The sequence below is a fragment of the Crotalus tigris genome, unplaced genomic scaffold (assembly GCF_016545835.1).
Source record: "Crotalus tigris isolate CLP2741 ecotype Arizona unplaced genomic scaffold, ASM1654583v1 scf7180000019504.1669754, whole genome shotgun sequence".
NCBI lineage: Eukaryota > Metazoa > Chordata > Lepidosauria > Squamata > Viperidae > Crotalus > Crotalus tigris.
The window spans coordinates 1322600-1340585 of NW_024097569.1; the positions used below are offsets into that span (position 1 = coordinate 1322600).

General features: G+C 41.8%; 1 protein-coding gene across 1 annotated transcript in view; it reads left to right on the forward strand.

Annotated features, from left to right (window-relative positions):
* The first annotated feature begins 6299 nt into the window (after nt 1–6299).
* CLIC4 (chloride intracellular channel 4) overlaps nt 6300–17986 on the forward strand; it is a 62645-nt gene continuing 50958 nt past the window's right edge. The window contains exon 1 of the mRNA XM_039363003.1: nt 6300–6641. Coding sequence (XP_039218937.1) covers nt 6558–6641 — 84 coding nt within the window. The 5' untranslated portion in view covers nt 6300–6557. The remainder of the gene's footprint in view (nt 6642–17986) is intronic.

The window sequence follows — 17986 nt, forward strand, 5'->3', positions numbered from 1 at the left end:
GATTGGTTACGTCAATCTAAAATCCTTCAGTTACTGGATTTTATTATCTGTATGCTGCTGGATCGTTTCCATGTGTTCTTTCTAAGTTAAAAGTGGCTAAACAACTTGGAATTGGGTCCCGAACCATGAACTTAAGCCCTGATTTGCTCTCATTAATGGCTTGTTTAGAGAGAGAAGCCAGTGTTGCTGATTTTGAATGCTAAATAAGCTGTCTCCCACACACACACAACACATTTTGTGGGTGGGCTTAGGGATCGTTTGAATATTTGTATGCCTTTTCTTGACATAAGAAATATGTATGAATGTCAACCACTTAAAAGCTAGGCTTGGCAATCAAATATTCTAAAACGTATTTAGTGCTAGGCTGGAAAAAACTGTTCTGGTGCTGAGAAACAACAACTTATCCTTTCAACTCTGAGTTACAAATATTTGCCTTTACTGGTGAGAAACAACTAACTCGATAGACAAAATCAGATTGAGATGGGTCTATTTTAGCGAGTCCTTTTCAATACTGTGTTCCAGTTCCTTGGGATTTCAATTCCCAAAATTTATCAGTATGCTGATAACATCCAGAGTTTCTTGAGAGTACTTAATTTTCAGAAGCTTGCCTAAGTTTCTCTTATTCTCCTTGGACTTTAGTTGTCATTTTTATGCTCGTTCTTAACGCTCTTGTGTTAAGCAGTGACAGCTGATGATCACTAGAGGGTGGATTGGCTCAAGTGACAGAAGCTGCATTTTCTCACTTGAATGCAGATGGTCCTTGACATATGACCACAGTTGGGACAGGACTTCCACTGCTAAGCAAGGCATTTGTTAAGGGAGCTGCGCCTGATTTTATGACCTTTATCGCCAGGAATATTGAACGAATCACTGCAGTTGTTAAGTGGATCATGTGACAAATCCGGTTTCTCCCATTGGCTGCTTGTTGGAAATTGGTGGGGAAGGTTGCAAATGGCAGTCACATGACTCCAGTATGTCGCAACCTTTGTAAATACATGGCCACATTGCCAAGTGCTTGAATTTTGATCACATGACTGTGGGGATGCTGCAGTGGTGGTAAGTGCAAAGATCAGTTGTAAGTCACTTTTTTCAGTGCTGTAACTGAGCAATTGCTGAGTGAATGGTTGTAAGTCGAGGACTGCCTCTGTGTGGGTGTACACCAGTGGTTCTCAACCTTTCTAATGCCGCGACCCCATAATACAGTTCCCTATGTTGTGGTGACCCCCAACCACTTATACATCACCGGGTGCCAGGGGTGTGGCCAAAGAAAAGGGGAAAAAATGGCGAACAGCCTTGTTTGGCGACCCCCGTGAAATGGTCGTTCGACCCCAAATGGGGTCCTGACCCACAGGTTGAGAACCACTGGTGTACACACATAAATACAGAAGCACAGATGCATATTGTGAAATGGGAAACATAATTGGCTTGCACATAATGATGCACAGAGAGAAGCTGAGCCCCGATTCATGAACCTGAGAAGCAAGAGACGATCCAGTCAGAGGGGAAAGCAAATTTATGAAAAGAATGAAATGAAAAAGGAGGGGGAAAGCATACGTTTTAGCCCCCTGAGGAAAAAAAGAAAAGAAAGGGAAGCTGGCAGGGAACAGGAAAAAGTAAATTAACAAAAAAGCAACGTTTAATCCAGATCACGGCCATCGCAGTGCAGACCCTGGAGGAAAAAATAGGCCAAGCCTGCCCTTGATATATATCATCTGTATTTTTGGGTGATCGGTTTTTGAATTCTGGTATTGTGCGCTCAGTCACGGAGGCTTGGCAGAGATAGTTGCAGCTGGAAATGGCAGCTCAGTGACTGCTCCAAGGGAGGAGGCATCCAAGTGGCCCTGGAAAGCATCTGTCGTAGGCTGACCTCAGGCCAGCTCACCCTTTACATGTTTGGCACACTCATAAGGAGCTTTCAGTGGAACACTGGTCCATTCACGTTTGAAAGAGGGTTATTGAACGCAGACAAGACAGAAGTTTAGCTGGAAATGTTACGTTCGCATATATAAGCCCTTGAACTTATGACCACAACTGGGACCCAGAATTTCTGTTGCTAAGCAAGGTGGTGCTTTAAGTGAGTTGCACCCAATTCTATTACCCTTTTTGGCACAATTGTTAAGCAAATCACTGCAGTTGTTAAGTGGATCACATGGCCCTGAATCTGCCTTCTCCCAATGGCTGCTTGTCAGAAGCTGGGAAATGGTAAAGGGAACTCGCACGCTCACAGGACACTGCAACTGTCATACATACCTGCCAGTTGCCAAGTACCCAAATTTTTATCGTGTGACCATGGGGACACCACGGTTGTAAGTACGAAGAGCAACTGCAAGTTACTTTTTTCCTGCGAAGTTGTAACTTCAAACGGTCACTCAGTGCAAGGTTTTAAGTCGAGGACTACCTACACAGCCATGCGCACATTTGATTCTTCCAAGGTACTCCAAAGGTTTGGTCCTAAGAAGCTGCGCGCAGCCATTTCAAGCATTTCTGCTATTCTAGGTGAAAAAAAATAGCTTGTTTTACTTAACAAAATCATTTACTTTCTCATTAAGTGATGGATTTTTATCACATCGACGCACGTGGGTACTTTAAAAAAAAGAGAGAAAGAAGTTATTGCCAATTTATCACAAAGGGCAACATGGGGCAATCTATACGATACTTTTAGTGGGGTGAAGTACAAAAACGGGCTCTGTTCCTACTCCATAGGAGCTTTCTATGTAGAGGTGTTTTTGCAACGCTCAAGGTCCAGCCAGATGTTTATTATAATGGGACGACCCTTCATATGAACCATCCTTATTTGTCAGTTGCAGTTTTAATGCAAAGATTTTCCTAGCGATATTTTAAAGAACAGCATTGGGTTTGCTTTTGGAAGCCTCCCTCAATACTTCTATGAGTTCAGATCGCCTTAGTGAGCTACGGATGCTGGAGTTCGCCTCAAACAAGGAAGAGGTGAGACAATGCTCTCTTTTGTGTCTTTACACTAGCTTTGGGCACCAACGGTTGCTGAGCTAACAATTGCATCTCTCTGAAGCTCCATGGAAAATCAAAAAGTTTTAGCCTCACATAAAATTGCAGAACAGTAGTAGCCTACTGTATATAATTGAAACCCTCTTATAGAGGTTTCTCAACCTGGCCAATTTTAAAATGGGTGGCGTTCAACTCCCAGAATTCCCCAGCCAGCATGGCCTTCAATTCCTTTTGCATACTGGCTAGGGAATTCTGGGAGCTGGAGTTGTCAAGGTTGAGAAACACTGATTAGTCCAACCCAGTTGGTCAAAGCAAGAATCTACTATTACAGGGTTTTTCTGAACAATTCTTTCTGTTAGAGCAGGGGTCTTCAAACTCGTCCCTTTTTTGACGTGTGGACTTCAACTCCCAGAATTCCTCAGCCAGGCAAGCTGGCTGAGGAATTCTGGGAGTTGAAGTCCACACGTCAAAAAAGGGACGAGTTTGAAGACCCCTGTGTTAGAGTGTCTAAGAGAGTTAAAACAATGCTGAGGAATCCCTACACTTTTCTTGATATTCTGAGGAAATCTATTTCTTTATAATTTAGCCCTATTGTTTCTTGTCCTGTTCACTGGAACAATGAACCATTCTGCCTTGTCTTGCACATGACAAGCCTTCAGCTACTTAAAAACATGTCTCCCCACAGTCTTTTCTTCTCAGGCTAAATATACAGTAGTCAGTTTTTCCGTCCGTGCCTTTTAAAATCTTGACATGTCTCCAGTTAGTTAATGTCCTGCTTAAAAGGATGTAATAATTCTGAGTGTGGTTGGACCAATACAGAACAGAGTAGAGCATTGATCTCTTTTAATCTGGGTTCTACACTTTAGCCTAAAATCACATTTCACACATATACATGAATTTATTAATTGTATTAATAAAATTAATTAATTTGACCACTGAATAAAGCTGTGAATGCTCCAATACTGGATGCTTTTAAGAAGAGACTGGACAGTCATTTGTCTGAAATAGTATAGGATCTCCTGCCTGGACTAGATGACCTCCAAGGTCTCTTCCAACATCTTCATCATCATCATCATCATCATCATCATCACTATTAACATTGACTAATATCAATTTTATTTATTATTTTTATTATTTTGGGATTACTTTAAATAAAATTAAAGTTAATTTGACCAATATAAATTAATTACATTAATGTTATTATTTAGTTCATGGGTGTCCAACATTTTGGTCTGCCTGGGCTGCATTGAGTGAAGAAGAATTGTCTTGGGTCACATATGAAAAATGTAATAAAGTTTTACTAGCTGTCCAGGGCTACATGCAGCCAGTGGGTCACAGGTTGGACATGTCTGATTTAGTTATTAATTTTACTTAGTTATTAATTTGATTAATTAAAAATTACAATTAAAATAATTTAAAGTTAAAATTAATTATTTTTTTAACGTGTAGAACCAGGAACTAAATTAATTCCCTTTCCAACACCAGAACTTTCAGCCAGACTGCAGTACACAAACACTTTTAAGCAAAGACCTCAGGGAGCTGATTACAGATTCATGCCTGGTTTGATTCTGGCATCAGGAAATCTGATGTCTGGGGAATTGGAAGTTGCTGATGTATTTGGCTAGAAATAGCAATCAGGAGTCAGTGGCTTGCAGAGAGAAAAAATAGATTAGTGGTGGACTGCTGAGTGATTATGATGTGGCTACTGTCTGGATGAGGTCCAACTTTTCTGATAAGCTCAAAATGTCACCAATTATAAGCTTATTTGGAAGTACTTGGGAAAAGTCCCTTTGTGTGTGTGTGTGTGTGTGTGTGCGCGTGTGCGTGCACGTGTGCATGTGTTATACACACACCGAAGAAAAAGTTCATATATAATTAAAAACTACTGAAATGTTTAAAAAGTAGCAAAGAGAAAGATATGAAAAGAGAAAAAGTGAGAAACGTAAAAGTCAAAGATATACAAAAAAGGGAGGAAAGAAATATTTAGAAAAGTGACTTTTGATCTTTGCAGCAATTACAAAAAAGATTAACAATTTCTGCCCTCCCAAATTACATACTATGCTTCTGTTCTTTGCATAAATAATCCTTTTAATCAGTAAACCCTGAAATCACCAATTCATTTTTGCCTATTTTCAGCAAATAGTCCAGAAAGAGTTTCCAGTCTCTTATAAAAATATTTATTGTTCTTTCCCTAATCAAGCATCTCACGTAACCATTTCAGCAAGTTTCACAGTTCTGTATGTTTACTTTGTAGGAGGAAAATGCCATTAGTCTATAATGGCAAAGAATCTGGAATTCTTTTCCAACTAACCCATTTTAGGAAAAAGTACAAGCTTTGTGATGAAACTTCACATTTAATGAATTGAACTGCAACTTGTGAAAACTCATGCCTTTTTAAAAAATGTGTTAGTTGGAAATGGTGCTACCAGATTCTGGATTTTAGGAGTAGGTTTACTAAGAAATAAGCCCTACTATGTTCCAGCAATGTTCCTTTTGCCTAAAGGAGAACACTAACACAATATGCAGCCATAAACAAAATGATGAAGTTAGTGGCAATCATTTATCTACGTACCATCTAAGCCAGTGTGTCTCAAACTTGGCAATTATCAATTTCATACATTTCAATGAAATGTATTGATTTCAATTCCCAGGATTACCCAGACAGCCTCCTAAGAGTTTTTGAAAGATCTGGTCCATAGATTGATCTGTCAGAAGGGAATGCAAAATGTGCACTTCAGCCCAGTCTCTGTTTTGAAGGTCCAATATTAACCTCCAAATACAGAGTTATTTCTAGATCATTAAGTAATATATTCTATATCTCTCAAAATCTGAATCCGGTAATCTCGTCAAAATTCACCCAAAAAAATACTCATTCTAGATTGATGCACTTACGATAGTTTGCAGTGCATTATGATTTCTTTTATTGGACACTTTTAAAATACCCGATATTGAATTTAAAGCACCTTGTAAAACTGAAAATCTAATCAAGTATTAAAGAACTGAAACTCGCCAGGGACTAGCCTCTTGCTCAGAACTGACAGTACTTGCCCTTTCCCGCCCTCCGCATCACTTAGCCACCCAAACTCGAGAAACGCGTCTTCGGTTCAACCAATCAGAGCCACCGCTCCTTCTGCCCCCTCATCTAATTAAGAAAAGCAGAAGAGGCGGGAGTCTATATAGCCCCGCCCTCCCAGCCTCCAACCACGCCCGTTTCAGGCTGCAGTGAGCGCGCGAGGTTCTTTTCCTCTCAGCGGCGCCCGGCTGGTTGGTACAGTTGAGCCGCCCTCGTCTCCCGCTTAAACCCCTCCCCTCCACGGTGGGCTCCGCTTTGGGCTGCATCTTTCCAATTTTTTTAATTCTCGACATTTCCTCCGAGTCCCGCCTCTTCTTAGGGCCCCGCCCCTTTAGTATAAATAGTCGGCGTCTTGAAAGCGTCCCGTCAGTCGCGCTTGCGGGGCTGGTGAGGTGCGGCAAGGCGGGAGAGAGGAAGAGCGAGCGCGCGCCTCTGTTTCTCTTCCCCCCCCCCCATCATCTCAAGTGAGGGAGCCGAGCCAAGGCTGGTGAGGGGCGGCGTTCCTGTGCGGGTGGTCGGCATGGCGCTCTCGGTGCCGGTCAACGGCATGAAGGAGGTGGGCGGCGGCAGCGGCAAGGAGCCCCTCATAGAACTCTTCGTCAAGGTAAAGAGGCTCCTCATTGAGGGCATCAGCTTGTTCCGCTTTCCTGCCTTGGGGGGGGGGTCGCCCTCCTGACTCTCCCCGCGGTGGCGGGTGGGCGTTGTAGTCCAACGCCCGGGCAGTGGGTGGGTGGGTGGGTGGGATGGATGGCCCCACCCTCGGGCCCCCCTTCCCGCCCCCGATCGCCCTCGTGGTCGGGCTTGCCCGTCTGCCCGATCGAGCCCGGGAGGCGCAGCTCGGAGCTTCCTGCGAAGGGCTCGCAAGAAGTGGGGGCGCCCTTAAGGCGGGGGGCAGGGGGGGCGAGGAAAGGGTCCCGCCGCCCGCTTCCCTCCTCCGGGTCTGGGCTTTCTCCTTGCCCCGGAGGAGCCCAGAGAGCGGTTCAGGTGGGCTTCGATGACTCCTTGGAAGCCCCCTAAACCAGGGGTAGTCAACCTTGGCTCTTTTATGACTTGTGGACGTCAACTCCCAGAATTCCTGAGCCAGCTAAGCTGGCTCAGGAATTCTGGGAATTGAAGTCCACAAGTCATAAAAGAGCCAAGGTTGACTACCCCTGCCCTAAACTGTGAAGGCTTGAATGCATTTATCCACCAATTTATGTATGCGTCCTGTTCATTTCCCCGCTCATCTCATAACCGTGACCCTGGACGGCTGAACCTAAAACATAAACGAGCCATAAAATGAATGAAAAGCCAGTCTCGCTCTTAAAAGGGAAGCAACAGTGCGAGCAGGGCTGGAAATCCTGGGAGGGGTCTTGGGTGGGTGGGCGAGCAGTTGAGTCTTCCGAGAAAGACATTAGAAAGACATTCTTCGTCCCAGGAGCAGGAAGACTCTGGAACACCCTTGTTGATTTCCTTCTGGACCTTTTCCAGTCTGGGTGGGGCGTTCTGGTTGGGGATGAAGAAGAAACTTTATAGAATAGGGGTGTTGTAAGGACTCACCCCACTTTGCATCTTAAGAAGACAGAACTCTTGGAATATTTCTTCCAACAGGCATCCTTTATGAAGAGAAATTGGTTGCAGGCGTTCTAGACAGGACCTGGGGCCCAAGCCTTACGGTTCAAGGTTTTAAGGGGTCCCCAGCAGCCCCACCCCACCATCCTTCCAGCCACAATCCCAGGCGTTACATTTCCACCCCCTTTTTCCTCACTGCCGGTGGAAGGGAGACTTCAGAGAGGAGTAGATGACAGCTGATGGTCCCATTGTTATGGTTAGTCCTTTTGGTGGTATCCACATTCAGTCCCTTTTGAAGTTGTACCGAAGGAAGTGAGGGCCATAAAACCCCTTTGTTCACCCCCTTCCCCTTCATGACAGAATCCAGAGAGGGCAGAAATGGGGTTCTCCATAGTCAATAACTAGAGATGAAATATAATTGGATTCTGACATCTGTCCAATCTTGTGGATGCCACCTCCCAGAATTCCCCAGCCAGCCATGCTGAATAGCAGAGTTGGAAGTTGGTCTTCTAGTCCAACTCTCTGCTCAAGCAGGAGACCTCATACCATGTTAGACAGATGACTGTCTAGTCTCCTTAAAAGCCTCCAGTGATGGAGCACCCACAACTTCTGAAGCCCAGCTGTTCCACTGATTGATTGTTCCCACTGTCAGGAAATTTCTCCTTAGTTCTAGGTCAGTGGTTCTCAACCTTTTCAATGCCGCAACCCCCAACCGGTTGTAAGTCGAGGACTACTCAACCGGTCGTAAGTCGAGGACTACTCAACTGGTGCAGCACCGTTTGCAGAATGGGACTTTGGCGGGCTCAGCAGGGCAGAGACAGCCTGGACAATTCCTATTGGCTTTTGAAAGCCAATAGAATTAGACTCTATTCAAGAGAGTCTATTCTATTGGCTTTCAAAAGCCAATAGAATAAAAGGGAGTAGCACAGCTAAGGAAAAGGGGGGAAAAAATGGCGGACTGCGTTGTTTGGCGACCCCCGTGAAATGGTCGTTCGACCCCAAATGGGGTCCCGACCCACAGGTTGAGAACCACTGTTCTAGGTTAGATCTCTCTTTGATTAGTTTCCATTTGTCTTCTTGCCTTCTGAAAATAGATTGACCCCCTCTTCTTTATGGCAGCCCTTCAAATATTGGAACACTATTTATTATTAGAAGTAATAAAAATGGGTGATTATTAGAATATATACATTAAATAGAGTAAGAATGTATTTTTTTGAATAATAAGTTTATTTGTATGAAAATTACTATGTAATGGTATGAAGAATACTGAAGAGGTGTTTTAGATCGGGATTGAACTAATAATTAATTGAATGTTATTTTAATAAGATGATGTGTCTGTTTGGTAATATGGATGTTATTAGGTTCGATAATTAATTGGATGAAATCAGAACCTTGTCTAATGGACTTAAATGATTTAAGGCTGATATTACTTTGTCAGTTTAAAGAAATTGATTGATTGATGGATTAGATATGTATAGGATAGATCAATAGTTTAGTTTAATTGGGAGATATTAGTGGAGAGATAAACAAGATTTATGATAAAATTAAGGAATCAGGATATATTTGGAAAGGATACCTGAACTGATAATCTGGTTATTTAAAGTTAAAATTGATTATGGTATTGTAATTGCATAAAGCTATAAAACAGGTTTAGGGTTAATAGAAATTTAAGTTAGAAATAGACTATTTTAAATATATTAAGCTATTTGAGGGAAATAGGGAATATTTGATGTATTGATTGAGTTATTTATATATGTTTTGTCTTTGGATTTTTGATCACCCCAGCACCACGGTGTGTCTTGAGCACTTTGTCTTAAGAATTAAAAAACCAATAAAATTTGTTTTTTAAATATTGGAACAGTACTATCATGTCTCTTCTTGGTCTACTCTAGACCAGGGGTAGGCAACCTTGGCTCTTTTATGACTGGTGGACTTCAACTCCCAGAATTCCTGAGCCAGCCATGCTGAGGGGAAAGGGAGAGTTTCTCAGCTGAGCCATGCTGGCTCAGGAATTCTGGGAGTTGAAGTCCACGAGTCATAAAAGAGCCAAGGTTGCCTACCCCTGGTCTAGATCTTAAAGTTGCTAAGATTGGATACCCCTGATCTAAAACTTAGCCTGGCTTTTTGATAGCCCTGAGGTTTCCTGGAGGTTTGAGCTATCATTCTTACAGCTATAATTGAACTGACTAGTCCTGTGTGTGTACTGTCAAATGGAAATGCATCTAAGTTTATGCAGTTTTTAACTTTGACTTTTTGTTTCACTAGTCAATATGCCTAATCCTACACAGTGGTATTAGTTCAGGAGCGTTCTCAGTAGTGGCTTTGGATCCTACGAGACTTCCATGGCAGGTTTGATAAAGGGGGTGAAGCATTTGGAGCTTAGAAAAAGGCAAAGGTGATAGATTAGGCAGTATTCCTTGTTCTGTAAAATGGAAAGTTATTGGAGTTGAGACAATTTTTCTGCCCTTCAGCATCTATAGATCTTGCCTACCCCCGATAGATTTATAGTTGCTTTTCCAAGTATTTAACTTGTCTCAGCTTTGTCATGAGAATGTGAGTTGTTGTTTTTTTCCCAATTATATATTCATTAGGAGGCTATTTCTATGAGCTATGTTGATTCATTGAGATTTAGCTTAAACATTTCCTATTTTATTTCCTCCCCTCATCTCCAATTTTGAAGATATATATATATATTGCTGATTAATGTTGGCATGATTTTTTTTGTGACATATAAGTTCTATTTTTACCTGGAATATTTTTTATCGCGCATTTATGCTTCTAGTCCTTAATAAAGCAGAAGTTACATCAAGGAATATATAACACCGCTGTTTGGGGAATCATATGCTTGTATTGCCATAGCCTAACCTTTGCCTCGTTTGATCATAACCATTCTTTAGTTTTTATATAAGTTCAGCATGGCCTCGCCTTCAGGAACAAGCTCTGTTCTCTAGTGCTGTGTTAATAAAATCTTCCTCTTTGCATTTTTCCATGCATCCATAATTCTTTGCCGTAGCACATGGATACACCCATTCCAGCCCCCCCCCCTTCGCTCTGGTATGACGCAGGCTCAGTTGAGAGCAGAAATCCTGTGCTGGAAATAAAGGGTGGGGACCTGATGGAGTCTGCATGAAGTCATGTTCTCCAGAAGTCATTACTTCATGCAGTCCATGAATAGTCCATTACTCATTACTTGCTCTTGGAAGTAGTATCAGAAGACTTGGCTTGAGTTCCACTTCTGCAAAAAATGGGCTTTGGGGAATTATAAGGAGCCATAATAAAAACAAATCTGTATTACATATTTTATTAAACGTATGTGTATATTTATGTCCGGCATGCGGTGTACACAGGCATGTGTTCCATCCCTGTTCTCATCGCTTGCTTTGCCGGTTATGATGCAACTTTTTGCTGATGTGAATTGCATATATTAAAGATTTTTTTCTTTCAAGCGGGGGAGTGACTGTTGAGCCCAAAATTTCCACTGCTAAGCAAGACAGCGAGTTTTGTCACCTTTTACGACATTTCTTGCCACGGAAAAATTATAATGTTACTTTTTTCAGTGCCATTTTAGCTTCAAATGGTCTATAAAGACAGGTAGTCCTTGACTTAAAACCATTTGTTTAGTGACCATAAACAAGTGGTTGCATGTTATTTATGTTAGGGCATGGATGTCCAATCTTTTGGCTTGCCTGGGCCGCAGTGAGTGAAGAGGAATTATCTTGGGCCGCATATAAAATATATAGTTAATGGATATAAATCACATAATGTTAAAAGTTTACCATCTTGTGCAGCTGTATTATTAACTATCCAGAGTCGTGTGCAGCCCATTGGCCATGGGTTGAACACGCCTGTATTAGGTGGTCATTTCTAATTGCTGAAGAAAATGATAAATATTATAATGTTCGTAAGATGTTGGTTTATCTGAAGTTATGCCACCTAACCTGGGCTACTTTGTGTAGAGACTTTGATTTTGAGTCTTTGAGGAAAATGATTATTATATTTAACTGAAAGGAAGATTGGATAGGGAAAAATAGTTTCCCTTTATTAATGTGCATCCTTCAACCATAAGATAAATTACCCTTTCCCCAGTCTTGGTAATAGGTTGATTTCTGTTTTGATATCTATGCTATCAGTGTTCAAAAACAAGTAGGCTATATTGTTAAAGAGGTGAAGTGATGTGCTCTTAAAGTTAAAAGTGAGATTATTTCTAGGGTTTCCCCCCTCCATGCCCACAGAACATGTCTCCTCACAAAGTGATCTTTACAAATTGACATTTGCAAAAAAGAAAAAGATGGAAATTAAGTGTTAAGTACAATCATTGCAACTTTACTAATTCCCATGAAATAAAAATATGCTGAGCTATGGTCTATTCCTGCTAGCAAACCTTGATGCAGAGATAAAATATAACTTGCATGTAGTACTTTTCCTGATGGTCTGTGGTAATGAGTAACTTACATCTGTGCCTGCCATCAAGCGTGTTGGTCTTCCTACTGTCTGTGTTAACCTTCAATGCAAATATTTGCTGTCGTAATGCTGATCAAGCAGAATCAGCTAATATCTCATTCACTAACAGGTTCAGCATAAATAGTTAATAAAGGAAGCTCATTTCCTGTATCTAGTACTGTAGAAATGCTAATGACGTTCTATCTTAGTCTCATGAAGATTGGGATATAATTCATGTGGCATAATTAGCATGTTATTCATTATCCTTACTGTGCCCTGTGTATGTAAAATATTGTCTGTATTGAAATTATTTTTTTTGGGGGGGGATAAGTTGTCCAGGAGGCCTGATTCTTTAAATGGGGGGGGCTATCTCTTAGATGAATTGACACCCTGAAATTCATCATGTTATATTTGATAAAAATATATGTATTGTTGTATAAGATTGCTAAGTTTTAACGTTTCAGAATATCTTACAAAGTTTTACATATTAAAGAGAAAAAAAGGTTTGTGTGAGAGGCCTTACACGCTAATGTGTACCCATTTAGGTTTGGTTTTGAACTATGAAGAACATTTGTTATTATGCTATCCCGTGTTTTTTCTGTTCTTTTCCTTTGTTAAGATCAAGATACAATTTACAAACTGTAGGCTTCTTCAATCCATCTGGCGTATTTTGTGTGCAGGTATGACAATCAGTTAGAATGCAATATTGCAGGCTAGCTCTGCCCCCTGCCAGGAGTTTGATCCTGACCGACTCAAGGTTGACTCAGCTTCCCATTCCTCCAAGGCTGGTAAAATGAACACCCAGATTGTTTGGAGTCAGTATGTGACAAGGGCCATAAAGCACTAAGAATAAGTATATAAGTGTATAAGGCAGTGATGGCAAACCTTTAAGAGACAGTGCCCAAACTGCAACCCAAAACACACTTATGCATCGTCGGGTGCTGGGTGGGTGTGGCCCGTTGGGTGGGCGTGGCTGCGGTGGTTACGGCAGACCGGGTGGGACTAAAAAGTTCAATCAATCAATTCCAACTTTGCAAGATCTTTTTTTCTCCCGTGAGAAGTTGAAATTGACTGATTGATTGAACCTTTTTTTTTGTACATGGCGGCAGAGGCCTAAAGCGAAAAGGTTTTATAAAACCCAGCTGAAGGCCTAGGACTGGGGCAATGGCGCGCGTGTCCACAGAATGGGCTCTGAGTGCCGCCTCTGGCACCCGTGCCATAGGCTCGTCACCACTGGTATAAGGTGTATAAGTCTAAGTGCTATTGCTATCATTGTCTGGTTTTGGATATAAGAAGAAGATGGCCTGGCCAATGCTATTCCTTTACATAGATCAGTTAAAATATGCCTTTTGGCAGATAGAAACCGGGTGCTACCGTAGTATTAGATCTGCTGTAAATTGTCTTCTCCAAATCTTGGTTGCCTGGATAATTCTTGGCCTTTTCTGGGAGACACCATGAACAGAGAAGCATATTATGGTACTGCTGCTTATAAAGTGTAGAAACGGCTGACTGTAAGTGCTATTCTGAAAGTATAAAAGCTGATATGCAAAAGAATTGAAACTGTTCTGTGCTGCCCACTTCTTGAAAACTGGTCACAAGCCAAAGCGTTTGGCATTTCAAAATAACCCTGGTGAATGGTGTTACTCCACACAATACAAATAGAACTAAAGTGTGAGACCATACATTTTTTAAAAAATATGCTTGCTTTTCGGGATTCTTTTTTAAAAAAACAACAACTAAGGAACGAGCTGTATTCTGCTTCAGAAAAGTGATTCTATGAGGGTTTCTATTTAACTAAATCCACAGCCTATTTTTTTTTTTTTCCTGGCCCTAAGAGTTAAGCCCATTTGTAGTTGCCAGGATCATTGCTGTGTCACGCATCCTTGATTTGCATTTTGGTACAAAATGAAGAAAGCGACCCTCAGAGAGAGTGCCAACGACCAGATGACCTCCTTCCATTCTTCACCATTGAGTCAGAACTGAAGAAGCTTCTTGGATGAGAAGTGAAACATCTTCAAGGAAAAATAAAGCCCTGTTGCCTCTTGAAAAAGCTCTTTGGGGACAACCAGGACCCAGATGACTGAGAATCTCCATAGACAAAATGAAGAAAAAGCTTAGCTTAAGAATAGGATTGCAGAGATTTATAAGGCTCATTCAGTTTAGATCTGTATCCAAGGCACTCAAATATTGTGACCGAATAATGACTAATTTGAGAAGAGGGTTAATTGTGATGGGTCAGTACCATTATATGGGCATGATTCTCCCTCCCCTTCTGTGAGCTTGGAAAAAATAAAGGCCCACTTTTTGGGGGGGACAATGGCATACGAGTCACTGTCTAATGCAGTGGTTCTCAACCTTTTTAATGCTGCGACCTCAACCGGTCGTAAGTCGAGGACTACTCAACTGGTGCAGCACCGTTTGCAGAATGGGACTTTTGGCGGGCTCAGCAGGGCAGAGACAGCCTGGACAATTCCTATTGGCTTTTGAAAGCCAATAGAATTAGACTCTATTCAAGAGAGTCTATTCTATTGGCTTTCAAAAGCCAATAGAATAAAAGGGAGTAGCACAGCTAAGGAAAAGGGGGGAAAAATGGCGGACTGCGTTGTTTGGCGACCCCCGTGAAATGGTCGTTCGACCCCAAATGGGGTCCCGACCCATAGGTTGAGAACCACTGTTTTAGAGGGTAGCTCATGGAGGCAAAATTAGTATATTAAGCGGTTAAACCAGTTATCTGCAGAACCTCACAGTGATATCAGGACTGTAGCTATGGTTTCTGCAGGAAGAAAGCCAGGCTTTTAAGGGCTGGATCATAATTTTTCAACTGTGGCCGAAAGAGGCCAAGTCACTTTGTTCATCTGTAGGCTCTCTATTAGTCATTCTCAGATGTTGCTTCGTTTTCCCTCTTTGAATCTGCAAGCGCCTCTGCTTTCTTTGACTTTGATTTTACTAAACCGAATTCACGCTTACAGTTGTTGATGCATGTTGAAGCAGCATAAAGAAAGTGCCTGGAGGCGACATCTGTGCTTTGCCGATGTTCTCGTTGTCTAATGTTTTGCCCTAATCCAGTGTTTCTCAGCCTTGACAATTTTAAAGCATGTGGACTTCAACTCCCAGAATTCCACAGCCAGCAATGCTGGCTGTGGAATTCTGGCAGTTGAAGTCCACATGCCTTAAAATTGTCAAGGTTGAGAAACACTGCTTAATCTCAGTCATTGAGAAAATTACCAGTTGAAAGAGAAAAGTCATATTGGGTTCAGTTTTAAGCATACCAGCTTTAATGCACGTCTGTCCAACTTTGGCCACTTTAAGACCTGTGGACTTCAACTCCCAGAATTCCCCAACCAGCAGTGTTTGGATATCTCTGCTTTACTGTTTTCTTGGGACCCTCTCTAGCTTTGGAGTTGGTTGTCAAGATGTACCTCTCTTGATTAGAATTAGGCCGCTTTCAAGGCCATCAAATCTGAATGAAAGAGAAGCTATTGCAGGCAAGGGGAATAATAGCTATATTTGACTTCGATTGTACTTGATTGGATTTGCGTTAAATTTTTATCTTTTATCCTGCTTATTTAGACCTTGGGCTTTTTTAGATCTCGGCTTGCCATTCAGGGGCCGAGTTCAGCCCTGGGGGGAAAAGTTACAAGTTCTTGATATAGAACAGTGGTTCTCAACCTGTGGGTCGGGATCCCATTTGGGGTTGAATGACCATTTCACAGGGGTTGCCAAACAACACAGTCCGCCATTTCCCCCCCCCCCTTTTCCTTAGCTGTGCTATTCCCTTTTATTCTATTGGCTTTTGAAAGCCAATAGAATAGACTCTCTTGAATAGAGTCTAATTCTATTGGCTTTCAAAAGCCAATAGGAATTGTCCAGGCTGTCTCTGCCCTGCTGACCCTGCCAAAAGTCCCATTCTGCAAACGGTGCTGCACCAGTTGAGTAGTCCTCGACTTACGACCGGTTGAGTAGTCCTCGACTTATGACCAGTTGGGGGTCGCGGCATTTAAAAGGTTGAGAACCACTGATATAGAACTTAACTTGCTCTCCAGTTCAATTTCAAGAATTTCTCCATCCCTCGCTTACCTCAAGGCTAGCGTGCATAACATTTTCTGATTTTGGAGTATTTGCTTTTCAGGGAGCAACCTTACTCAGAGGTAACATGGTTTAACTGAGCCATGTTGCACTTCTGAAAATGTCTGAAATGGGCTCTCAAAAATTTCACAGATATGGTTGTGCTGGGAAGAGTTATAAACAATCCTTGACTGACAACCATTGGATTAGTGATTGTTCGAAGTTATAATGGCACTGAAAAACGTGACTGATGACCATTTTTGACATTTAAGACCATTGTAGCATCCCCATGGTCACATGATCAAAATTCAGACACCTGGCAACTGGCATACATTTATGATGGTTGCCGTGTCCCCGGGGTCATGTGACTTTCTGACAAGCAAAGTCAACACAGGAGCCAGATTCCCCTAATAACTGTGTTACTATCTTAACAACTGCAATGATTTACTTAACAACGGTGGCAAGAAAGATCATAAGATGTGCAAAACTCACTTAGCAAGTGCCTTGCTTTGCCATTGAAATTTTGGGCTCAGTTGTGGTTGTAAGTCAAGGACTATTTGTAGTCACATTTCTTCACCTTAAATATGAATGTTGGAGTTGTCACAGGTTGGGAGGACCCATTACCAGATCGTGTTATATTTGTCGTTTTGCAGTGATGCAACTGAATTCTCGATTTCCTAGTTTTGTCCCCTTTCGCATCATGAAAATGCAACATGGTTAAATGAAGTAATGGGAAAAAATGGGTTTCAGATATTAAGGAAAACACATGGTTGAATCTGAGCCGAGGGTAGCATGAAGCATTTCAAAGAACTTAAAACATTGAATGGAGTTGCTGTGCTCTTCCTATATCCGCTTTAAGCATTCCTATTTATAGCGTAACTCGAGCTGCAGATTCTGTCGTAACTAATTGTTTTTGCACTGCTTTGAAGACGGAGACAATATTTTTACAGAACGGGTTTGTGCTATTTTTACAGAAAGAGTTTGCGCTATGTAGTTTGGTCAAAACATTTGTCCCTGAAGTGTCTTGATGATTGTATAACAAGCTGAAAAACAAAGCAAGGCATAATTAAATTGCAAAATGATGTAAAATGACCAGAGATTCAACCAAGGCTTTAACAGTTTTTCCAGACAAAGCTAGAAAGCATTATTTGATCTCTGTTACTTTAACTGCTACTTGGCAGATGGGTTTCCAAGTTGGACTCTTCACATGTATGCAGAGATATCCCTTCAAATAACCACATTAAGGATTCCACAGAAGACATTAAAGTCCAAAATATTAGAAATGTACTTGTTAGCAATGCATTTTTTTTTGGGGGGGGGGGAATATGAAAGCAGTTTCCCTCTGCAGCTCTGAAATATTCAGCATTTTAGCCCAGCTATAGTAGTCAAAAAAGAGAGCCATTTTGAGGTAATGGTTAAGTCATTGGGCTAGAAACCAGGAGACTGTGAGTTCTAGTCCCACCTTTGGCACAAAATCAGCTAAGTGACTATGGACCAGTCTCTATTATTCAGCCCTAGGAAGGAGGCAATTTCAAACCATTTTTTGCAAAACCTTGCCAAGAAAACAGCAGGGATGTGTTCAAGAATTGAACCCGGTTGAATGGGAGGAAAAAAATAGTATCCAAATATTCTGTCCAAGTTGCTTACAACGATATCTACATTATACTTGACCATGTTTACCATGATTTGTTTGATAAATTACAAATGGTTAGTTTCATACAATAATACACTAAGCCAGTGATGGAGAATCTTTTAGAGACTGAGTGCCCAAAACCTGCCCCCCCCGCTCCCCCTCCTGCCCCGCCCCCCCCTGCCTGCCCGCAGGGCCACTCACTGCCTCCAGGGCCCGCCGCAAATCGCCCAGGCAGCCCAGCAGTGCCATGGCGGCCACGC